The sequence below is a fragment of the Aedes aegypti genome, chromosome 2 (assembly GCF_002204515.2).
Source record: "Aedes aegypti strain LVP_AGWG chromosome 2, AaegL5.0 Primary Assembly, whole genome shotgun sequence".
NCBI classification, from domain to species: domain Eukaryota; kingdom Metazoa; phylum Arthropoda; class Insecta; order Diptera; family Culicidae; genus Aedes; species Aedes aegypti.
In genome coordinates this window covers 290,368,181-290,392,239 of record NC_035108.1, presented here as the reverse complement: position 1 = coordinate 290,392,239, position 24,059 = coordinate 290,368,181, and the positions used below count along the sequence as shown (strand labels likewise).

At 41.2% G+C, this 24,059-nt stretch overlaps 1 protein-coding gene across 1 annotated transcript; it reads right to left on the bottom strand.

Annotated features, from left to right (window-relative positions):
- Positions 1 to 1,476: 1,476 nt before the first annotated feature.
- LOC23687873 (very long-chain specific acyl-CoA dehydrogenase, mitochondrial) lies at positions 1,477 to 3,845 on the bottom strand. Its single transcript, XM_021845333.1, has 4 exons — positions 3,619 to 3,845; positions 3,359 to 3,557; positions 1,818 to 3,299; positions 1,477 to 1,746 (listed from the first exon to the last, which is right to left on the bottom strand). Exons 1-4 carry the CDS (start codon positions 3,684 to 3,686, stop codon positions 1,606 to 1,608), a joined length of 1,890 nt encoding a protein of 629 aa, XP_021701025.1. The 5' UTR covers positions 3,687 to 3,845; the 3' UTR covers positions 1,477 to 1,605.
- Between the last annotated feature and the right edge of the window lie 20,214 nt (positions 3,846 to 24,059).

Here is a 24,059-nt window from a genome sequence, read left to right as displayed (position 1 = left end):
ATGTGGCGGCGATAAGGTTGTCGGTTGCAGAGGCCAACAAAGCGAAGAATTTGGGTATACTAAAAGTAGACTGGTCGGTTTACCTACTGAGCATACAACAACCTGCTGAAGTTTACTTCAAGTGTTTTGGAAAGGGATATAAGGCGTTAAAATGCAATGGTCCCGACAGAAGTAAGCTGTGCAGAAAATGCGACACCGAAGGCCATAGGGCAAGCGATCGTAAGCAAATCGCTAAAGGCATATTAGCTTTTAGGTTCCATGAACTGGAGCGTTGATGGCGTTTATACTCATAGCGATCATCAACCGATTCGATACCGTGTAATACCAGGCCGACGGAGGGCAGTGCGATGTAACTCGGCCCAAATCCGTGGTTGGAAAACAACGCGCTTCGATGGCGAAGTATTCACTGAAGCTCTGATGAACGAACACTATGAACCTAAATGGTGAAGAGCAAGTTGTTGTCTCTCTCAGAGAGGACAGGCCGCCGATCATGCAAATCAATTGCAAATCTTCAAGCGATCTGCTTTCGTATTAGACGATAATTGCAACGCTCACGCACAGAAGCACAAAGAGAAGAACGCGGTGCAGCATTCATAGAGGCAAAGTTAGCTCTCAAAAATGAGATCAAGCGGCGAAAACGGACATGCTTTGGTAGTCTATGCCAGACTGCCCACTTGAGTCCGTGGGGTGACGCCTACCTACGGTAACGGCTAGGACCAAAGGTGCCATAGCGCTCCAAGAGAAGTTGCTTACTGCTGCGATCGAAAATCGAACGATAACCCTTCCGCATCACCCCATATGTAAGCCCATGGCTCCCGGCGCCTCATGCAGCGGATGGATAGAAGCACTTACTACCAAAGGCGGGGAAACAACAAGGTGACCCGTCGGCGTATAGACCTATCTGTCTACTAGATACGATGGGCAAGTTGTAGGAAACAGGCTAGTATCGTATACAGAAAGTGCGGTATTATTCTTGAGAAACAAGCAAGTTCTATCAAACGAGTTTTGCATGGATAAAGGCCATGTGCATTGATTGTGATGTGATCGAATGGTGGAAGTAGCACTTTGATGAACACCTGAATGATGCTAAGAGGTCCAGTAGTTTAAATAAAAAGGACGATGGGAACAAATCAACCACTTTTTTGATGAAAGTTAACACATTAAACTTGTTTAACGGATTCCGTAAAAATTTCAACAACTGAATAACATAAATAGAGAGCTGAATCCTATTCGTGGCACGTTTGAATAACTTCGGCAGTGAGGTTTTTTGAAAGCCACTGAGCTCATATTTTGCTGCAATATGCGCCCTATCGAAGTACTTCTTATTACCAAGTTTCGAGCGATTCGGCCGAGAAAAACCCCCCATGCCAAAGTGGATCATAAAAGTACCCAAGTAACTCTGCGCCCTACAACTAAGCATACTGAAAAGTGCTAGTGTTAAAAAAAAGTTCTCGTGATAACGTCAGGAAAAGGGTCTTGCAGTAAAAGACGGATTCAATGTATTCTTACTGACCTCATAGTTTGTGTCATTAGGCTAGATAGCTTAGAATGTATAACTTAGATCTATGTCTTATAAAATAACCAGTCTTCCGGTACCATACGTCATCAGTCCACCTCAAGAGGATTCGTATGGGCTGGACCTTGGTGACTGCAAATGTTGGACGCAATCATCGACATTCGTTTGTAATTTTCGTTGAATACTCCGGAATGGATGCGTTGGATGTTCTGTTGCACTCGGTAGTTTGCCTGTAATGAAAACAATAATCAATCAATGTTCAAAGTCATTATGCATACATATCATATTGATCATCACATACTTCAGTGCACCATGCCTGGGTCATCAGAATCTCATGTTCCGCAGATGGGAGTCCTTTGCGGACAGATCGGGAAGCTCGTGATAGTGTACAAGCCATAGTGTAGATATCAATAGCCGCATCAGCCACTCGTGCCAAAAGGAACTGTCTTTCGACGATATTTTTACCGTGCTTTATCAGCAGAGACTCGATGGTTTGATTGAAGAGATCGATGCTCTGTGCGCAAAGCTTTGCGGAATCCTTCAACGGATCAACCACAAATCCGCTCAAGTCCGTACCGCCTGCCCCCATTTTCCGTGACACACGCTTCGTCCCTTCCTGCAAAACGGTTCCGAGATTCGTAAGAGGACTCTTCATGGCCTTCTGTAACCCTTTCAGTTGATTGCCAGCGTGCTGAATGCCGGTCAATGCAATGAACAGTCTCAGAACATCGTTAGCACCTTCGAAGATTCGGAAAACTCTCATATCTCTCAAGAACTGCTCTAGACCCGGAGCTTGCATGTAACCGTTGCCTCCCAGCAGCTGTATGGCCTCGTCACAAACATACCATCCTGCCTCCGTTCCAAAAACCTTGGTAATAGCCGCCTCCAAGTGATAATCAGTTGAACCTAAATCCATGTTTCCTGAAACCATGTAGGCCAGTGATTGAGCCACGTAATGATGCATAGCCATCTTGGCCAGTTTCTCCTGAACATTTTCAAACTCCATCAACTTGCGTTTGAATTGAACTCGGCTTGACACGTGCTCTGCTGCTTTCTCAATACAAGCTCGCATCGTTCCTGTCAACATTGCGCACAATCCGAATCTACCAGAGTTCAGAATGTTAACTGCTACCTTGAATCCATTGCCAACCTCTCCAAGAACGTTCTCGACCGGTACCTTGACATCGTCGAAATACACATCCGTTGTTATTGAACATTTCAGGCCCATTTTCTTTTCTGGTGGTCCAGAGCTCACTCCATTGAATCCGCGTTCCACGATGAATGCAGTCATTTTGTCCTTCTTCTGTCCAGTTTTCGGATCCACTACTTCTGTTTGGGCGAACGTTGTGAAGATATCGGCTATTCCACCTCCAGAACACCACAGCTTAGAACCGTTCAAAATGTAGTATTTACCACAGGGACTTAGCACAGCTCTGGTTTTCACCGACGCAGCATCCGATCCTACCGATGGTTCGGTCAGCGCAAACGCTCCAAACACACGTCCCGTACTCAACTGTGGTAGATACTTCTGCTTCTGGGCTTCCGTTCCGTACAGCAGAATACCCTTGGTGCCAATCGATTGATGTGCTCCGATATGGATCGTGAAAGCAAGATCGTTTCCCCCACTGATGTCACTCAAACGTGCAGCTTGTACGTTCGACAACCCCAAACCGCCGAACTCCTCCGGTATCGAAGTACCCATGAGTCCCAACTCCCAAACGATATCCATGGTCTCTTGATCTACTTTGCCGGTTTCATCGTTCTTGATGCGGTTGTTGGTCTCCTGTGGAAAAAGATTTTAATTTTACAATCCCCTTGAAATTCTAACCAATCTGAGCTTACATTAAAAAATCGAGTAACTGGGTCGATGAACGCCTGAATGTATTCTTTCTGCTCTGCGTTGAGAGGCTCTGGATATGGGAAGAGTTGCGAGGTTTGCAATTTGCCGCTGAAGATGTTCATCATAAACGACTGATTCGGCTTCGGTTCCGGGCTGCTTGACTTTTCTGCTGCTTTGACCTTCGAAGTAGTAGCGACACATCTATAAGAACATACTCTATGAAAAATTGTTCCACAGGAAAAAAAAAAATCAGGAAACTTGCCTTACTGCACCGTAGCGAACTAGTTGCTGACCATGACGGGTTAATGTTTGCCCAGTTAATTGGAACATCTTCCTAATATTAACTGATGTATTGATTAAGGATTTTTTCTTTGACTAGACACGTGGCACCTTGTAAATCACAAGGCCTTTCTAACCAGAGCTAATACGTGCAGACCGAATGGAATGTTACTGTGGAATGACTGCGGTCACGATAAAATTGTAGGTTTGTACACTTTTTACGCTATCAATTTATCCAACGCAGATATCGTATTATCTGGTTCAATTTAACTGATTCCTTGCTCGTGACTGAATCCGGACCGTGGGGTTCCATTTGGCAAGTCATCGATAAGAAAATGGATAAGAATAGGTCGAGGCGGTTTGCAGTGGACATGCGGATTAACCTTTGTTATGGTACCTGCATTCATGGGAATTCCGAGTCCAATGAAAGTGATCCACTGGGGCTGTTATCTAAGTAGGAAAGGTTTTTTTTTTGTAAATCCAAATATAGCAGATAATTCAAAGGTGAACGTTCCAAATAGTATTCTGGGTTAGTTGCAGTTGAACTACAAACATATGTGTACCGTTATGTTGCCACAGCTATACAGATCTACGGTTGGACAGCTCTAGCTCAACACTACATTGACTTGTGAAAACGTTGGAATACTTAGAAAATCACACCAAGTGACTCAAAATAGATTTTAACATAAATAACCAAAGTTGATTGTTGGTGCAGTTTTACTCAGTTCAATGCTATCTACTTACTTATAAAACGTGAAACTCACTAGGAATTTTAGTGACTGCTCATGATACTATACGAACACCAGCAACAATACTTCCATGATCCGACCCGACCAGTCTCCGGTAGAGGATCCAATCTACTCTGAAAAAAGGTTCCGCGACCTTCAATAATATAACCTTCAGTTTACTGATTCCCTGTATCCAAGCAGTTTTGAAACATATTTGAGTATCCGTGGATTGAAATTCTCAGAACAGTAGTGAATTTCCTGCCGCTTTACCTATGGCGGATCGGATGCCCCTCTTGCCATATATAAAGGACGCGGCTCTTACGTTGGTAGCGCCACTCCTAGCTGCTGCGCGTAGTCTTCCACAGCTACTCTGGTGTCCATGAGTCGTTCGATACTTTAGCGTGCTAATCGTGATTTGAAAGTGGTCCGACGCTATACCTAGTTGTAGAAACGACCTTTGATCCTCTACTTGCACATCCTTGCGTTAAACGGCTGCCACCCAACTACGCCTTGTTACATATAACTGATTTATAATCTGACGTCAATTCGAAATGTATGCATCCTAACCTTTGCTTACGGCAGTTCAGCTCGGTCCAGAAAAATCGCTGCTGCGAGTTTTCAGTCGTAGTCCTCATTTCATCGCTTAGTCCTTTGCTGATTCTAGTCGTATTTTGTCATATGATGTTTACAAAGGATGATTTTCATAGGTGCCTCATTGAACAAACACCAACTCCGTGTCTGGAAGGGTTACCTTCGTTTAGAGTCCCAAAAAGTTTATGAACATTCTTTGTGTAGAGGGGATCCCCCTCCGTTCAGCATGCGTCCGAAGTTCTCTGCGAGATGGTACCACGATCTTATCTCCGATTGCTCGTACTCTGGTCTGCACGGTCGGTGTGTCAATTAGCAATCAAACGCAAAGCTCCTGTCTATTCTCTACGTCCTATTTCAACCCAGAATCCATCACAGTCAACTAGCTCCTGATTCTACATACGAATCCGACTCAATTCGGTTGTAGAATCAGAACCTAGTTTACTAAATCATTAAGAAATTCAAAACAATTGAATAAATGAGGTATGGGTGCAATCCGACGTAATTTTTATAACTCCTAAAACAGTACTAAAAAGTGTTACTTTTCATTACTGTTATTTAGTGCTGAAAATTTGCACTTTTCAGCACTCTTTTGATAAAAAGTAGGCCGGTTTGGCAACAGAATTGCAAAATAGTAGTTTACGGAACAAGTTGCAGAATGATGATGTTTACAGCACGAGTTGTTGAGGATAATAACGACGAGTGCTGGAAAAATCGAGTTCTGCAACGAGTTACGTACAACATTTTTTGCAATTCCATAGAAGACCACTTGAGGGTATCAGAATCTATATCGGAATGCATTGACCATCATTTTACAATTCATGAAAAACTGTTGTGTAATGATTCATTACGCAACTCAAATCAGTTGCGTAATGAATCATTACAGCATTGGTTTCAGTTGCGTAATTACTATTCCCGCACGGCATACTTCAGTGCAGGAAAGTAGGCCGTTTCATGACAGATTGGCGTGATGAAAAACAGCCTATTACGATGAGAAATTGCAAAAATATATTTTCAACCTTCTGTCCCTTCTTTTTTGTTCGTCGACCTTTTGTCCTTTCGACCTTTTGTCTTTCGACCTTTTGCCATAAACTCGTTTGATGGTTTTCTGAGTGTTCGTTATGAATTCAATGATTGTTAGGGTGATAATGATACTTGAATCTCGTATTATTCCCACTAAACCATTATTGGTAGTATAGCTATGATTGGTACTTTACCCTAAATATTATTTTTCTATGGAAACAGGAAAACAGAATTTAATTGATGTATTTTTTTTAATTATATCAAACAACGAACAAATATGTATGTTAGGGGTCGTCTACAAACCTGAGAGAGACTCGCGAAGAGGAAAAATATCAACGTCATATGCAGCCCAGATTCCCCTCTCACGAAACGTCAAATGCAGCCCACCGTTTTTATGGCTGAAAAAGTGAAAAGTATTGTGTTCAAAGTGAGCTGTTATTAAAAACCTTAGTCGGTGGAGCAGTTTTTTCCAAAGTTGCTGATACATCTAAGCAGAAGATTAATTATTTCTAATGTCTGCTACGTTTGCTGGCATGAAATTTCACCCAAATGGCTATTTATGACTCGATGTGATGCAAACTCAATCATTTTTTGCTGAGAGGTTCATGTGAGGATTTGAACAGCATGCGCATAATTGGTATAAACACAAAGTGGAATAAGAAAAAAACTCAGCAATCACAAAAAAGGAGGCCGTCTTCGCGAGTCTCGTCTCAGCTACAAACTACGTGGTCATATAGGGGAAGAGCGGAGGTCTAGCCAATGACCACGATCCATACAATTGTATGGACAAAAGACCACGAGGGATGCGGGGGGTTCTGAGAAACCAAAAAAAATACTACGTGGTTTATCGTCGAACCCTTAGTAGTGCTATCTATAGATACAATAGCGCTACTAAAAGTGCAAGAGAGCTAAAATTTTATGCAGAAATATTACTTCGATCAAATTTTGGACAAAGCTTTAGTTGCAGGGCTGGTAGCTGGTCACATTTTAGAGATATGATCTCTATTTTAACGCAAGTCTCTGAATATTTCAAAATCTCTTTTTTTTGCAAACAAAAAGTCTCTAAAGTCATTTTTTTTTCTCCTCATAGATACATCCTGGTGCAAAAATTTAGAGGCTCCAAAGATGCATTCGAAGATTTTTACGTGACTATTAAATCACTAGAAGTATTGTTCGAAGGATTCCTAGAGGAGATTGTGATAGAATTCAAGAAGAAGCCTCTAGGATTCTAGAAAACATAAAAATAATTCTTGAAGCATTTCCTTGGGAAAACGGTGAAGAACCAATGTAATAGTCATGTAAAAATCTTCGAAAGCATCTTTGGAGCCTCTAAATTTTTTTCGACATCACAACATCAAAATTAGTTTTCAATATGATCTCAAGCTTTGCTCGGGTAGATAGCACTACTAAGAGGTTCTTCACCGTTTTCCCAAGGAAATGCTCCAAGAATTCTTTTTATGTTTTCTAGAATCCTAGAGGCTTCTTCTTGAATTCTATCACGATTTCCTCTATGGATCCTTCGAACAATGTTTATGCCTTTTTTAATATTTTTTCCAGACACCCTACAGAAATACCTACAGGGGTTCCAACGCCAACTACTTTCAGTTATTGTGTCAGCCGGGGCTCAGATAGCCGTAGCGGTAAACGCGCAGCTATTCAGCATGACCATGCTGAGGGTCGTAGGTTCGAATCCCACTGGTCGAGGATCTTTTCGTAAAGGAAATTTTATCGATTCCCAGGGCATAGAGTATCATCGTACCTGCCACACGATATACACATGCAAAAATGATCAATCGGCAAAGAAAGCTCTCAGTTAATAACTGTGGAAGTGCTCATAAGAACACTAATCTGAGAAGCAGGCTTTGTCCCAGTAGGGACGTAACGCCAGAAAGAAGAAGAAGAAGAAGTCAGCCATTTTCACAAATATTTTTTTTTGAAAAGTCATCAACATTTTTTTTACAGGAATTTAGTTCCGTCAATGATAAACTTACCCATGTCATCCTTAATAGATAAGATCTGAGATTCCTGTTGTAGTTAGATTTCACCATAGTCCTTTAAAAATCTAAGTTTATAAGGTTTCAAACCAACAAACAAAACAACGATCATTCCAGTTATTCCTCCGATCTGTACGCAATTTTTTCAGAAATGTCCGATGTATCTTAAATTCCTTCAGAATATTGTTCAGGTTAGAAACCAGAATTTCAATTGTTAGAGATCGAAAACATTTATCACGAAATGCGAGAGAGAGGGGAACTTACTTTGTTTTACGGTCCATACCAAAATTTAAAATTTACCATGCAAGAACTGTTACATGGGGTAGGAAGGGCTAACATTTGCAAATTTTGCTTTACGTAATTTGCATTCATTCTGTATCTTAACAATTCATTTAGATTTTTTTTCTGAAATCCTGGAAATCAAGAATTTTTACAGAAGTTTCATTGGAGATACTAAAACATTTTCTCTACAAACATTTCCTGCATTAACCATAACTTTGCACAATGATTTTTGAAAAATGCCTTGAAAATTCGCTGTTGACATTCCTGCAGTAAATACTAGTTATTTTTGGGTTATTCCTCGAAGTTCATTAAAAAATCCAACTGAAAATTGATGAAGTGAACACACCAGCAGAGCAGCAACGGAACCACCGGGAAGACGAATGGAAAACGCCGAGAGCAGACAAAAGAACCGCGGACACTTTCTCGGATAGAAAAAACTTGAGGCACGTGTACACAAGTCACTGGCTTTATTGAAACTGAAAAATTATTGCATACAGTGTTGTCAGCTTCGACATTGTTTTTCTTCTCTTAAGCCAAGGTGGCTATACACTAAGGTGCTCATCCATTCCCAACACTCCTCCTGGATGAACATCCTTTTATTGTCCTTGCAATCCAATTTTCTTCAAAAAGATACTCAATTTGGCAGGACCGACTGGTTTTGTCAAAGCGTCGGCTGCCATATCTTCACTAGGGCAATACACTAAATCAACAGTTTTCTGTACGCACAACTCACGTATGAAATTCCTTTTCGTATCGATATGTTTTACTCGTCCACTAGAACGCTCCGCTTTTGCGAAACTCAAGCATCCCATGTTGTCCTCGAACAAAGTTGTGGGATTCTCTTGACGCTCGTCCATCTCTTCTAAAAGTCGTCGTAGCCACATCGTCTCTTGGCAGGCCAAGGTTAAAGCGTTGTATTCGGCCTCCAAGGATGATAGGGCTACCGAATCCTGGCCTTTGCTGGTCCAGCTGACTGGTCCTCCGCCGTAGAAAAATATAAAACCAGTAGTGGATCGTCGAGTACGTCTGTCTCCGGCCCAGTCTGAATCGGAATATCCTACCAGGTTCCATCCGTCCTTGGGTCCGAACTTCAGCTTGAGATTCTTTGTGCCGTTGAGATACTGTAAAATTCTCTTCGCAGCATTCCAGTCACTTTTGTTTGGTTCCTTGACTTTGCGCCCCAACAATCCAACGCTCAGTGATAGATCAGGTCTTGCGTTGACCGCCAGGTAGAGCAGGGCGCCGATCAAGCTTCTGTACAACGTTGTATCCTCAAATGGTTGACTGTCCTCATTTTCGGCAATGTATCCGAGATCCATTGGAGTCTTCACGGTATGACAATTGTCCATCTTGAATCGACGAAGTACGCATTCAATATACGGAGTCAAACGAAGGGAATAGCAGCCATCCTCTCTCTCGATCTCATATCCAAGAAAATGATGAATCAGGCCGAGAGATGTGACCTCGAACTTATCACGGAGACACTTGAAAACTTCCTCAATCTCTTCTTCATCAACGATTCCGATGATCAAGTCGTCCACGTATACTATCAAGTACACGACACTTTGTCCATGACGTACGTAAAGGCACGGATCAGACTCGCAGGGTTTGAACTGTAACTCCATCAGAACTGAATGCAGGGTTTTATTCCAACATCTGGCGGACTGCCGCAAGCCATAGATGCTTTTGCGCAGTTTGCACACCAGATCCTCCTTTCCTTTGATGGCAAAGCCGGGTGGCTGAGACATGTACAGTTCCTCGTTAACCGTACCGTTGAGATACGCCGTCTTGAAATCGTACTGTTTGAGTATCATACCTTTCTTACTAGCCACTGCCAGTAATACACGTAATGTCGCCTGTCTGGTAACCGGAGCGTAAACCTCTGTAAAGTCAATTCCGTATAACTGGGTATAGCCCTTAGCAACAATACGCGCTTTGTGCTTCACCACGCTACCTTCAGCATCTCGCTTAAGCTTAAACACCCATTTCGTTCCGATAACTTTCTTTCCTGGAGGTAGCCGCACAAGATCCCAGGTATGATTTGCGGCGTGCGCCGCCATTTCCACCTCCATCAGGTATCAGAAGGCCGGCTCCAAAGGCACGTTCCCCACCAGTTGGGAGATTTGTGCCATCGCCATATTTGAGCCTATTTCATCATCTACCCGATGGGAGAGGAAAGGGAAGGGAAAGATGGGAGGAAATAGGAGTGGGGTCCCTTGAAGAGGGAAGATCGCATAAGCGAAAAGAGAGCATGTAGCTCCATACCACAATGGGTTCGAACAGCGCCCTAAAAAGGGCACTGCAAAACGCATGAGCGTAAAGAGAGCCTATAGCTCATTACCACAGCGGGTTAAGAATAACAGGATGTCCTGAAGATTCAGGCTTCTGTATTCAGTTTCACTTAATAAGTGTTTACCAAGTAATTGGAATCGCATTTGCGCAAAAACTGGACAGTTACATATCAGGTGATACGAAGTTCCATAATCGGAGTCACAACTATCACACACAAATGAGTCAGCACGCTGAATATTTGCCATGTGATAGTTGAGTCGGCAGTGTCCTGTCAACGCTCTGACCAAGAGACTGCAATTCTGCTTTGACAGATTTGTTAAATACTTCGCCACCTTTGGAGATGGCTCAGTAATGTACAATTTTGTTTGACGACATGACTCCAAACTATTCCAATATTGCTTGTGCTGAGTTGCCGCCCAAGAATTTATCTGAAGCTTCACCCAGCACTTCGAAATTGGAATAGCCGGCTCAGGGCCAATGAAGTCATGCGATGCTCCATCGCGAGCTAGCTCATCAGCCAATTCATTTCCAACGATGGAAGAATGGCCAGGTACCCATACAAGGTTTACAGAGTTGACTGAATTCAGTTCCTCAATTTGAGTTCGACATGCGATAACAAGCTTCGACCTTGAGTTGGCCGAAGCGAGAGCTTTTATAGCAGCTTGACTATCTGAACAGAAGTATATGACTTTACCCATTACGCGCTGTTGAAGTGCTGATTGCACTCCACACATAAGGGCAAATATTTCCGCCTGAAAAACGGTGCAGTTTCTACCAAGTGAGTAAAACTGATTCAGCCTTAGCTCACGAGAATATACTCCTGCACCAGCTCTACCTTCAAGAAGGGAGCCATCAGTGTAACATACTATATTGTTTGATATACTTCTTTCCAAATAGCCAGACGTCCACTCTTCCCGTGAAGGGAATTGTGTGATAAATGTCCTGTAAGGAAAGTGACAAGCAATTGTGAGATCACTTGGAGCAAGGACAATTTTGTCCCAATTCACTAAAAGTGGAAACAACGAAGTATGTGTAGATCTACGATTCACTGGATTTTTCTCCAGTAGATCCAGTACCCATAAACGGTAAGAGCAAGAAAGTGCTTCTTGTTTAAGATATATGTGTAGTGGCGCAACGTCGAAAAGGGCCTCGAGCGCTGCTGTGGGAGTTGTAGAGAACGCACCAGACATCGCCATCAAGCACATCCTTTGGAGATGGCCCAATTTTGATTGGATTGTTCTCACTTCGCCCTTTTGCCACCACACAAGACATCCATATGCCAATATTGGTCGAACAACTGTTGTGTAAATCCATTTGATATATTTGGGTTTGAGGCCCCAAGTTTTACCAAAGGTTCGCCGGCATTGACCGAAGGCCATGCAAGCTTTTTTGACTCTGAAATCAATGTGAGGTGTCCATGAAAGTTTGGAATCTAGAATGACTCCGACATACTTTACTTGATCAGTCACATTAATCTCAGTGCCAAAAAGACGTAAAGGTCGAATTCCATCACGGTTTCGTCTTTCTGTAAACAAAACAATAGATGTTTTATTCGGGTTAACCGAAAGGCCATATTGGCGACACCAACTCTCGACTACCTGAAGTGCACTTTGCATCAGGTCGAATAGGGTGGTTATGCACATACCAACTATCAGAGCTAGATAGTCGTCGGCAAATCCATAAGTTGGAAAACCGCTATTATTGAGTTGCCTCAATAGCGTATCTGCTACGAGATTCCACAAAAGTGGTGATAAGACTCCCCCTTGGGGGCATCCGCAAACACTCAATTTTCGAATCGCTGCTTGACGCAATGTCGAGAAGAGATGTCGGTTTTTGAGCATTTGATGAATCCAATTGGTGACCAATGTAGGTAGCCCATGGTTTCGTGCTGCTTCCAATATGGCATCGAAAGACACGTTATCAAAGGCACCCTCAATATCCAAGAAAACACCCAAGCAGGATTGCTTCTGAGCGAATGCTTTCTCGATATCGTATACAACTTTGTGTAAAAGAGTCACAGTGGACTTTCCAGATTGGTAAGCATGTTGATTCACATGAAGAGGCATGTTTGCCAAATAAACATCACGGATGTGATGATCGATTATGCGTTCCAGACATTTCAGAAGAAAAGAGGTCAGACTGATTGGTCTAAAACTCTTCGCTTCCTCATACGACGCACGTCCTCCTTTCGGGATAAACTTTACAGTAATATCACGCCAGGATCTGGGAATGTACCCGGTAGCAAAACTGCTTACAAGTAGCTTTTTCAAAACATGTTTGATAAACTCAAACCCCTTTTGGAGCAGAACAGGATAAATCCCATCCGCTCCTGGAGATTTGAAAGGAGCAAAACTATTAAGTGCCCATTGAATCGATTCAGTAGTTACGATACTGCGAGCCGAGGCCAGAGACTCGTAACTACATGAAAAGACATTTGGTTCATCCGTAGATGCTATGTCCACACATCCGGGGAAGTGTGTATTGAATAAACATTCTAAAACTTCTTCATCGGAAGAAGTAAAATCACCATTAGGTAAGCGAATTTCGTTCACTTGGAAATCCTTAGATTTTGCAAGGATTTTGTTCAGCCGACTGACTTCACTCAAACTGGAAACATTTGTACAAAGGTTTTTCCAGCCGGATCGTTCAGCAGAACGAAGAGCCTTCTTGTAAGCCTTGCGAGCCGACTTGAACGACTCTGATCCAGCTGAACGGCGTCTGTTCCAACTCCTTCTACATTGTTTCCTGAGTCTAGTCAGATCGGAATTCCACCATGGGGTCCCTCTTGTAGTCTTTACAGACCGCAGAGGACATGCTTCTTCAAAAGCTTCCATAATGTAGGATGTTGTAGTATCAACGGCATCATCCAGATCACTTGGATTTTCAATGGACGGAGAATATCCATGAAATTTGGTCGCAACCAATTCAATATAGAGTTCCCAGTTTGTTGACCGGGGATTCCTAAAACGCAAAGTCTGCGCAGTTACATTTGAATGTTCAAAGAAGATGTAGCGATGATCAGATAATGATTCCTCATCTGATACATGCCAATTCGTCAACTCGTGACTGATTCTATTCGAGCAGAGCGTTATGTCTAACACTTCTTCTCTATTAGAAACCATGAAGGTTGGGCGATTGCCTATGTTAAGTAATCCAAGGTCTGTACTACTTAAGTATTCCATCAGACTGGAGCCTCTCAAATTGATATCTGAGCTGCCCCAGATGATGTGATGAGCATTGGCATCACTGCCCACAATCAGCGGAAGGCCTTTTGTTACGCAGTGTACGACAACTCGTTTGAAGTCATCCGTTGGGGATGGTTCATCATGTGGTAAATATACCGAACAATAGACGTATTTCCTGTTGAGGTCACGAACAGAAACATCGATTGTAACAGCACATACATCTCTGGTAGTTAACTCAGAAATGAGTGTAGCAACGATTGCTTTATTTACGAGCACGCATGCGCGGGGCATGGAGCGCGAGTTTGCCATTTCAAGTTTGCTGAAAGTAGCAAAAACTGGGTCCACAAGGTTACCTAGATAGAAGTTCCCTCTACGAAAGTAGGGTTCTTGAACTAGCGCCACTTGGGCTGCACCATTTTGCATGAGTCTGCAAAGATTGATCGTTGCTGTTCTTTTATGCTGAAGATTGATCTGAGCTAACCTAACCGTAGCCACTACCCAAACTAGGCAGGATTAAGCTTTTTGCAATCTCAGCACGAAAAAGACCAGCAACGAAAAAACCAGATCGGTATCTATTTAAAGTCGCCAAAGGCGAAAGAGCACAGAATACACTGTGTAAAACGCATAATGCGAATCCATATAGGTGATAATTTAAATTAAATGTCAACATATTCATAATCCCACCCTTATTAAGCCTCAGGATAGAGACTGAAGAAGGGCAGCCGATTATCTCGGAGAAACACAAGGTCACCTGCACCATTGCTCCGGGTAGCACAGGAAGGACTCAATACTGTGGAGGGCGCCCTGGTACCCCACAGGCTCCGTTTGCGGTTAGGTTTTATTTAGACCCCCCTAACCATTCATTCCTAGGCACGGTACGCATCACACCATAAATTAGGGGTCACCTGTGAGGTGGACTTTTACCACCGGAACAGACAGTCCGTAGTGTTAATTCTTAGCCAGTTGAAACAACCGCTACCGACACTACGCGGCTATCTAGGCTGCTCGGGAAAAGGAGGTTAATATTGATGATTAACTCCTGACGTGCCCAAGCAGCCAGCAGCATCTCGCTTAAGCTTAAACACCCATTTCGTTCCGATAACTTTCTTTCCTGGAGGTAGCCGCACAAGATCCCAGGTATGATTTGCGGCGTGCGCCGCCATTTCCACCTCCATAGCTTTCTTCCAATCAGGCACTTGCAAAGCTTCACAATGATCTTCGGGCTCTTCATCCACTGTAACTTGCCCCACTACAAAATCCTCAAAACGCCCGGGCAGTACTCCCCGAGTGCGTCGATCACCTCTGTTAAGCACTGGTTGCACCTCTTGATTGTCCGGCTCGAAGCCCAGGAAATCACTATCGTTCATCTCACTAGCATCATCATATTCCGACTGTTCTTGTTCATCTTGCACTTGCAACTGTTCTTCGTGATTTTCCAAAACAACTTCTTCATTGTCGTTCACACTCTCACCACGCTGCCCCATAGGAATCTCCGGAACTTTCAGCTCCTCCTCCAACTGTTCTGTGCCGTTTCTCAGCTCCAAAAAGCGCGCGTCGCGGCTGATAGTGACACGATTTGTTGAACGGTCAAGGAAGCGATAGCCTTTGTGCTGACTTGAGTAGCCGATGAACACCATCTTCGTAGCTTTCGGGTCAAATTTCTTACGCTTTTGATCGGGCACGTGAACCAACGCTTCACACCCGAACACCTTGAGCTCCGCCAAATCTGGCACACGTCCCGTCCACAACTCGTAAGGAGTCTTATCCACAGCGCGTGATGGCAATCGGTTCTGGACGAAGTTTGCTGTGAGCACAGCCTCGCCCCAGTAACACTTCGGCAGCCCAGCATCCAGCAGCATACAGTTGGCCATCTCTTGCAAACTGCGATTTTTCCTCTCTGCTACCCCATTCTGCTGCGGCGTATATGGGGTGGTGTACTGCGAGCGAATGCCCTCGGCCTTGTAAAACTCTTGCAAACTCTCGCCGACATATTCGCCTCCTCCATCTGACCTAATTACTTTAGGTTTTCGACCAAACACATTTCCGGTCCATCGGACATATTCCCGAATTTTGTGTTCGGCCTCGCTTTTTGATTTCAGGAGGAATACTGCACAAAAACGACTGTAGTCGTCAATCAGGGTAATAAAGTATTTATTTCCGCTCGGTGTCGCATTTTCCATTGGACCACATAAATCTGAATGTATCAGATCCAATGGCTGCGTTGACCGGCGCTCTTTTAACGATGGGAAAGGTTTTCTTGCTAACTTACCCCTGATGCAGCACTCGCAGACTACTCGCTCTCCGCAGTCCTTGACCTCGAAACCGCTGACCAGTTCCTTCGACGTGATAGCACTTACCACGTTCATGTCGCGGTGACCGAACCGCCGGTGCCATGTGTGTTGACACACATCGGTATGGGATTCTTTTACCGCCTTACACTGCTCGCCAATCTTCAGCTTGTATTGGCATCCAACAAGCTCGCCGACTGCAACCACTTTATTCTCGGCACCTTGGATTTCACATCCGTTCACTTTGAACACTACCGTGAATCCTTTTTCGGCCAGTTGGCGCACCGAAACCAGTCCGCCCTCCAAAGCGGGGACATACAGCACTTTTTCCAATGTAATCACAACACGCTGGCCATTACCGTTTACACCAATAACGTTTCCACTGCCCACACCACACGATTTCGTGCGCGTACCGTCAGCCAATGTGACGTCAACAACAACATTGTTCTTAAACTCGACGAAGAATTCCCTGTCATTTGTCATATGACAAGTACACCCACTATCGATTGTCCAAGCGCCCGGAATAGCACCACCCGCCACGAAACACAAGGCACCACAGACCGAATCATCTGCCGCCACCGGTTTTGGCTGCTGCTCACTTCCCGCTTGCACCTTTTTGGCCTCCTGTCCAGAGGATTTCTTCTTCGAATCACTTGAACTGTCATTGCTCTTCATTGCAGCTAGTTTACGGCAATTTCTCTTGTAATGGCCAGGTTGCTTACAAAAGAAGCACTTAACCTTGTCGCTGTTCACTTTTGCCTCAGTCTTGAGGACTTTTTCTTCTCGCACACCGAATCCACTCGAACCCGCTCGCTTATTGCACTCATCGCGCAAACGAGCAACCACCAAGTCCATTGTTAAATCTTCCGGAGCACGATTTTCAAGCGACGTTACAAAACTCGCGAACGATGGAGGCAAACTACGCAGCATCATAATTACCCGCAATTGCTCACTGAGATCAACACCCGCACTGTCAAGCCTTTCAAACAGGTTCTCAATTTCTTCGAGGTGCTTCTCTACCTCACCACTTTCACTAAGGTTGATCGAACACAATTGCTGCAGGAGCATTGCCTGGGTACCTATCGTCGCCTTCTCGTGATAGGTTTTTAGATTGTTCCACATATCTTTCGCTGTTTCAGCTTTCTTCACGAATCTTAGCTGACTATCATCAATGAACAACGAAATAGTCGCACGAGCTTTCACATCTTTCTTCTTCCACTGCGCAAAATTCTCGTGGTCCTCCTCCGGCTTTGGCTCGGCAATCACTTCCCATGATTCTTCACGCTCAAGTAGCGCCTTCATCCGGAATTTCCAGGAAACGTAATTACCACCACTTAGCTTCGCAAAAGACACCTTCATGCCGTCCGCCATTTTGTTTTCTACCACACGCACGCCGTTTCTTTCTTCGGAATCAATCACTTTCCGGAAAACCGGCTCTCGACACCGCAAAAAACAATCACAACACACTCAAATCACTTCCGGCACCTGGGCCCACAACCTGATGAAGTGGACACACCAGCAGAGCAGCAACGGAACCACCGGGAAGACGAATGGAAAACGCCGAGAGCAGACAAAAGAACCGCGGACACTTTCTCGGATAGAAAAAACTTGAGGCACGTGTACACAAGTCACTGGCTTTATTGAAACTGAAAAATTATTGCATACAGTGTTGTCAGCTTCGACATTGTTTTTCTTCTCTTAAGCCAAGGTGGCTATACACTAAGGTGCTCATCCATTCCCAACAAAAATCATAACAAAATCTCGAACAAAATGTTTTTAGAAATTTCCAAGCAATCCGTGAAGCCATCTCCTCTTTAATTTGAAAGTAATTTTTGAAAAAAAAAAAATATTAGTAATAGGATTTAGATAGAAAATTTTGGATTATTTCATAAAGATTATTTAAGAAATTGAAGAAAAAATTGAGAATATACTGAACAAATTCTTGATGCAATAAAAAATGCTGGTTGAATTCATGTAGCATCCTAAACGAAATTCTTGGAAAATCTTCAAAGTAATATATCAAGTATATTTCGGACAAATACTTAAAATAATTTCTGATGAAATTTCTAAAGAAAATCATGAAAAAATACAGTAATACAAATTTTTGTCGTGATGTTATGAAGAACTACCATAAACTATTAGACATATCGTTTGCTTTTCTGAAAAAAAATCTTCAACAATCATATCTCATGGTTTCTTTATGATTTCATGATTCTGGTTTGGCCTCTTTTTGGTTCCTGTCTGGTCTCTTTTTAAAGCATGAGGCCCTTGAATCTCTTTTTTTCAAGACTCTTAGTCGCTACCAGTCCTGTAGTTGTGAATCAACGTTAGTTTCACAAATAGGTCCTGGACTCAACAGCATAGCATAGACTGACTGTACAAGTTAATGGTTGCTGAATGCTGATTAATCGGAACTTGTAAGAATTGCACTTCGATCCAAATGTATAAGGGATGGGACTTTTCGTTTATTTTCGAAGTGCAAGGATTTTAGCCAATCTGATATCATTGATCAATCACGGCATCGGCAAAGTCAGTTGGGATGGGGAAGGAATGCTAGTGTGTAATGATTGTTGCTTCTAGAGACCGAGAATACTTCTGCATCTCCACAATCACCACGGGAAGAATGTTGATCAGTGAGGGAGGAAAAGGATGCGGTAGTAGGCTTCCCAGAAAAATATTTTAGAATATTTTGCTTCGCTGGTTGTGAAAAAAAAGGAAATTAAAAAAATTGCAATACCAGAACAAAAAAATATTTTTTGAAAAAATAAATAAAAGGGATTTTTTCTAAACAACAAAAATCTATCGAAAAAGTTTCAAAGAAACAAAAAAAAAAGCTTTTTTGCAGCGAAAAATCTTGGTGGTGGCTCATGTATGGCGAAAGCCAATTCAATAAATACAACAATAATATAGACCAAACAAACCTTAGTTTTCTAATTTCTTTGACACTACATTAAAGTTCATGGCAACCTTAGATAAAATATTTTGTTTTGTCTTAGAAATGCAAAGAATTTTGATCTGTGTTTATCTATAAACAAACGGGTAGGTAAAATGGGGTGTTAAGGAAACGTGGGGTTTAAAATCACAGAAACGTCGAAAGTTGATATTCAAGTCATCTGAAACGCATGATTAGTTCGGAAGACTGTGAGCTGTATTATGTGATAGGGGCTGTCTATTAATATGAAGTATTGTTATTTATTTATTTATTTATTTTTATTTTCGACACTTTACACCGACGAGGTGCATTCGTGTCGCAATAATATTTTAACATTATAACAATTCTCGCTAATTCATTGATTATCCTACCTAGTTCAACAATTGCTTCAAATACAAATTCGATTAATAAATACCCTATATGTAATCTTGAACAAAAATTTATTTGGTTTCAATTTTCTTATATTTTTTTGATCGGGTTACTCTCCATCCTAAATCGGCAGATTCACATTGATCTTTTCCTTCCCGTTCTATTCCAGTTGTTTGACTCTCTTGCATGTGTGATCGTTCTGTATCGTTTTCGTCGCTCGATGTTCTTGTTGACAATCGCCGCTTCGTGGTAGTTTGTAGTTCGTCGTCAGTCGCATCTTTTTTGCTGTGGCCTTCGTCGTCGTTGTCGCTGTCTTCATTTTCGTCACCGTTGTCGTCAGTCTCATGCGGTGTTGTTGGTTGGTCATCGTTGTTCACTTGATCGATATTGGTAACAGAGGTGGATGTTTGTTCTGGGTGTTGTTTTTGGCCAGCTTTATTCTCGTGTGCAGTTTTCTCGCCCTTGGGGTAGGTAACGAGAGAAGATTGATTGTCAATCGTGATGTATGAAGGCACTGTCTTCTCCATTCGCATGCGTACAACTCGCACCCCGTTCGGTACACCAGCAAAATAATTTTTCCAAACTTCGTTGCTGATGGAGATGACTTTGCCGTATTGTTGTAAGTGATCGGAGATGGTGGTGTTGGACAGCTGCGGCGATAAGTCGTGGATCCTTATTGTGGTAGTAGGACCGTCCACGTAGATGGGGATGTAGTAGAACACACCGTTGCGTCCAAACGAGTGTCGAAGATGGTGCTCTTTTGCCAGACGGTTGGGTAATCCTGCATTGTGCATTTCTATGAATACACAATTTTTTAGAGTATGCAGTTGGAGGTTCCTAACGTCGGACATATCGATTTTCACGAAATCCCGGAGGAACGCCTCCACCTGATCCGTTGAGGGACGCTTCGGCAGAACACTGAAGTCCACTACAAGAGTGTTCTTCCTGTACGAAGACATCTTGTTTTTGCAAAAGTTATCGCGACAGGTCTGAGCTACGTGAAACACGTCTTTCGCGCACGAAGGGCGATTGTCAACTCATGAAGTATTGTGGATGCTAGATATTAAAAACGTTCCAAAACACTTTTAGTTGAATTTTATGGGCTTAATACATTCATCTACAAAACTATGAAACATCATTGAGAAAAATATGCGAGTAACGTAGAAGATGAGTATATTTAACCTGTTGTGAATAAAAAGCGAGGTTTGTACAACAGTGTTCTACAAATTACAACAGTGTTTTACAAGATTAAGCTTGTCCCGGGAAATCCTGGTATTTATAAAATATTCAATAAAACTAGCATATCGGTTGAAATTGAAATTTAAAAAATTCGGTCAAAATTCAAATATAACAAAACAGTTTTATTATCAATGAAATAAACCAATAATGTAACTTTTCAAAATAATATGTTAATTATAGCAAATCACATTTCAGGTAACACTTTCTTATTCTGATTAAATAAACTAACAAAAATAAAAACTTAGCTTGACTTATTACGGTTTTGCTATGGAGTTTTTCACATTCTCTATAACACTTATGAATGAAAGAATGCTAAAAACTTAAGTCATAATTCTAAAGCAATTAGCTTCAAAGATTTCAAAAGTCATGAAATCTTTAGAACAAAAGAAACGATCATTTAAGGTATTGTAGATCATGCTAATAGTTAATTACTGAATATTATTGACTGTAATTTACTTCCGTGATAAGTTTTCAATCTCGTTTTCCACACAAATTTTCAAAAAATTTCAGTAGATTGAAACATGTTTCGATTTCAATAAAACTTTCATAATTTGCTTTTCGCCTCTTTACCTCTCTGAGTTAAATATAAAGTTGACCAAATAACGATTCGTTTTTGTATTACACGATGCGAAAATCTGCAGTGAGACTGACATGCAATAGATGTACTTTCAAATTTTCTATCTCAGCATAGGCTTATTATTGCTTGTCTTTTCAACATTAGCATAGGCTAAACTTTGCAACTAGTCAAATAAAAATGTGTTTTTAAGTTGGTAAATTGATGTTTCCATAAAAATAATTACTCGTTTATTTTCTTCATCATAATGCTTTTTTAATTTATCAAATAAGGTTGATAGTGAGGAAAAATGTCATTGTTTTTCATTGACATTTAGTGGTTTTCATCAAATTCTACGTACATTTCGGGAATCCCGGGACTCCCGGGATGGCAGAAATAAAATCCCGGGAAGCGGGAAATCCCGAAATTTGTCAAATCCCGGGATTTTTTGTCTCGGGATGTCCCGGGATGGACACTCTAGTTAATTGAGATCATAGCACAAACAAAAATTTTTGAAAATTCTATCTAGGTTTCGATTCATGGGAATTTTTATGAAAAAAGTCTCGTTTTTTAAATAAGTGGGGTGTTAAGGGATTATCTATTCTAACTTTTCTAAGTTACTAAACTCATTCGAATTACGCCGTAGTACAAAATTAAGTATATTTTGTGTTATTCCGTGAAATAAACATGCAATATAAAAGTTAAGGAGTCTATTTTGTAAGTCACTGAATATCTCCAATGATTTTGGGTAAATTTGGAAGGAAAATCTTGATAAAAATATTAAAAAATAAGGAATGGAGTTTTTCTTGATAATATTTTCAAAATTCGTTCGATCACTTTGGTGAATTGTTTGGAAATAAGAATTACATATTATATTATTTGAGATGATTTGAAGTGATTGATTTTTTGAAGCACTACCTAGGTTCTGGATTAAAAATAATAATGGTTTTAAATAAACTTTTTAAGATTCCGCTCTTACTGGATTTTTTCCGACTATGTCACTGGGTGTTTCATCCAAATTCGATATATATACTATAGTGTGTTGCTGTATATTTGACACTTCCCTTATTCAAACTTGAAGTTTGATTAATTTATCCTTACATATGACAGGTCATTCAAAAGGTTGCTCTGCACGGTTCTAGGATTCATAAACTGCTAAAAATTTAAGTCGTGATCTTGTTGCATATGAGTAAAACATATTTTCAAGACAATTGTACGTTGCACTGATAGTAAGCTTCCAAATAGAATTAATATGTATGAGAGATTTTGCAGTTAAAATAAAACGATTTACTATTCAGTAGTTCCAACCTGAATTATATTGAAGTCATATCAGTTTTGAATTGAAATAGACCTCTAGAATTGAAGAGAAACATCAACGATAATTCCTTTCCTCTGCAAATTTCTGTTAAATAAATGAATGGACCCGTATATCTAATACCATTTTTTCAAATAAAATAGAGGATGTTGGTTTGGTTGATAAGTTTGTTTTAATTCAGAGTAATTTCATACATAAAGGTTAAGTGCAAAAAAATTGTTGAAAAATCCAATAGCATTTCAACCCACTAATAAGTTCCCAGACAATATGGAAGAAGCCGCTGTTAACAGAACATGCACAGCGAGAAGGCGACAAAGAGTTCATGAAGTATACTTTTGTGGACAAATCAAACATTATCTAGAAAATATTCCATGGCCGATTCTAAACTCGTAGAAAATGTACATCGAATAGGTATCTTAAATTATTTCCAAATTGAAAATTCGCAAACATGCAGAAAACAAGTGGTGAAATGTCGCCAAATTTAATACTAAGTTTGAAAGTAAAAAAAATCATCCTTTTTCAAGTCTAACAAATAGCTATTTTTTCTAACGAATAAATATTAAGAAAATTAATAAACATGAAATTGAATATTCGATTAATTTGAAAAAAAAAAACAAGAGAACATTTTCAGCAAAAGGAGGATGGGAGGACATATGATCAAAAAGGAGGACATGTCCTTCCAAAGGATACCATCTGGTAAGGATATCTGGCAGTCACCTTTGGGCGGCGATGCGATCCATGGATAAGGGACTCTTACTTAAAGCTGGTTTTGTTTTGAATTTTTGTCTCGCGGTGGAAATATATTGGTAGAAGATTGAAACAGTACGTTGACATTTATAATGAAGAAGGTAGGAAGCCGGATCCTATTCTTGGCACTTTTGGTTCACTTCGGAAGTGAGGTTTTTTGAATGCTACGGAGCTCATATTTTGCCCATAATATGCGTCGTACTAAAGTGCTTCTTGTTGCAAATTTTCGATAATTCGTCTGAGAAAAACTCCCCATGCCAAAGGGAATCATGGAACTGCCCAAGTAGGTCTGCATCCTATGTACATATTAAAATAATATGAAACAGGAATAAGGATCTATGTCGACACTTGTAGTGACGAACCATTCGAAGTTTGTTTGAAATTCACATAACGATGAACAGATGTTATCATAAACAGAGCTCACCAGTTGGTAATCCATCCTCGATTGAACACGAATATCTTTTCGCACTCGAACAATGCGAACCGAACACGAATGATTTTGATTCCGTCGCTCGTCTCACAGGAACATGTAACGGAATCAAAAGACCACACACTTTTTGTAATGATTTCGTTCCATGAAAACTAAAAAAAGTTTGACTATCCCCAAAATATGATTGGCAACTCTTAATACTTGTCATGATCAATACTTGTAAAATATTTGGTATGCGTAATTTTTGCCATGATTTTTGAATTCGGGACCACTGTGCGTCATCGAAAATTGTAAAAACTTCTGGAAGTGTAGTAAAACTTAATGTATTTCTGAACATAAAGCAGACACTATATGATAAAGGTAACTGTATATACATAGAACAAAACGTAAAGTATGGTTATTCAGACAACTAAAAGTAGTAACATAAATTAGTGGATGTCGGTGAAATTGGCTATCTAA

Bases quoted from the DNA above. Each gene is read 5' to 3' on its own strand.
- LOC23687873 (XM_021845333.1), bottom strand. From the start codon at position 3,686: ATGTTCCAATTAACTGGGCAAACATTAACCCGTCATGGTCAGCAACTA. The intron at 3,300-3,358 runs GTAAGCTCAGAT...CTTTTTCCACAG, and splicing joins CAGTTACTCGATTTTTTAAT to GAGACCAACAACCGCATCAA. The intron at 1,747-1,817 runs GTATGTGATGAT...TTTTCATTACAG, and splicing joins CCCAGGCATGGTGCACTGAA to GCAAACTACCGAGTGCAACA.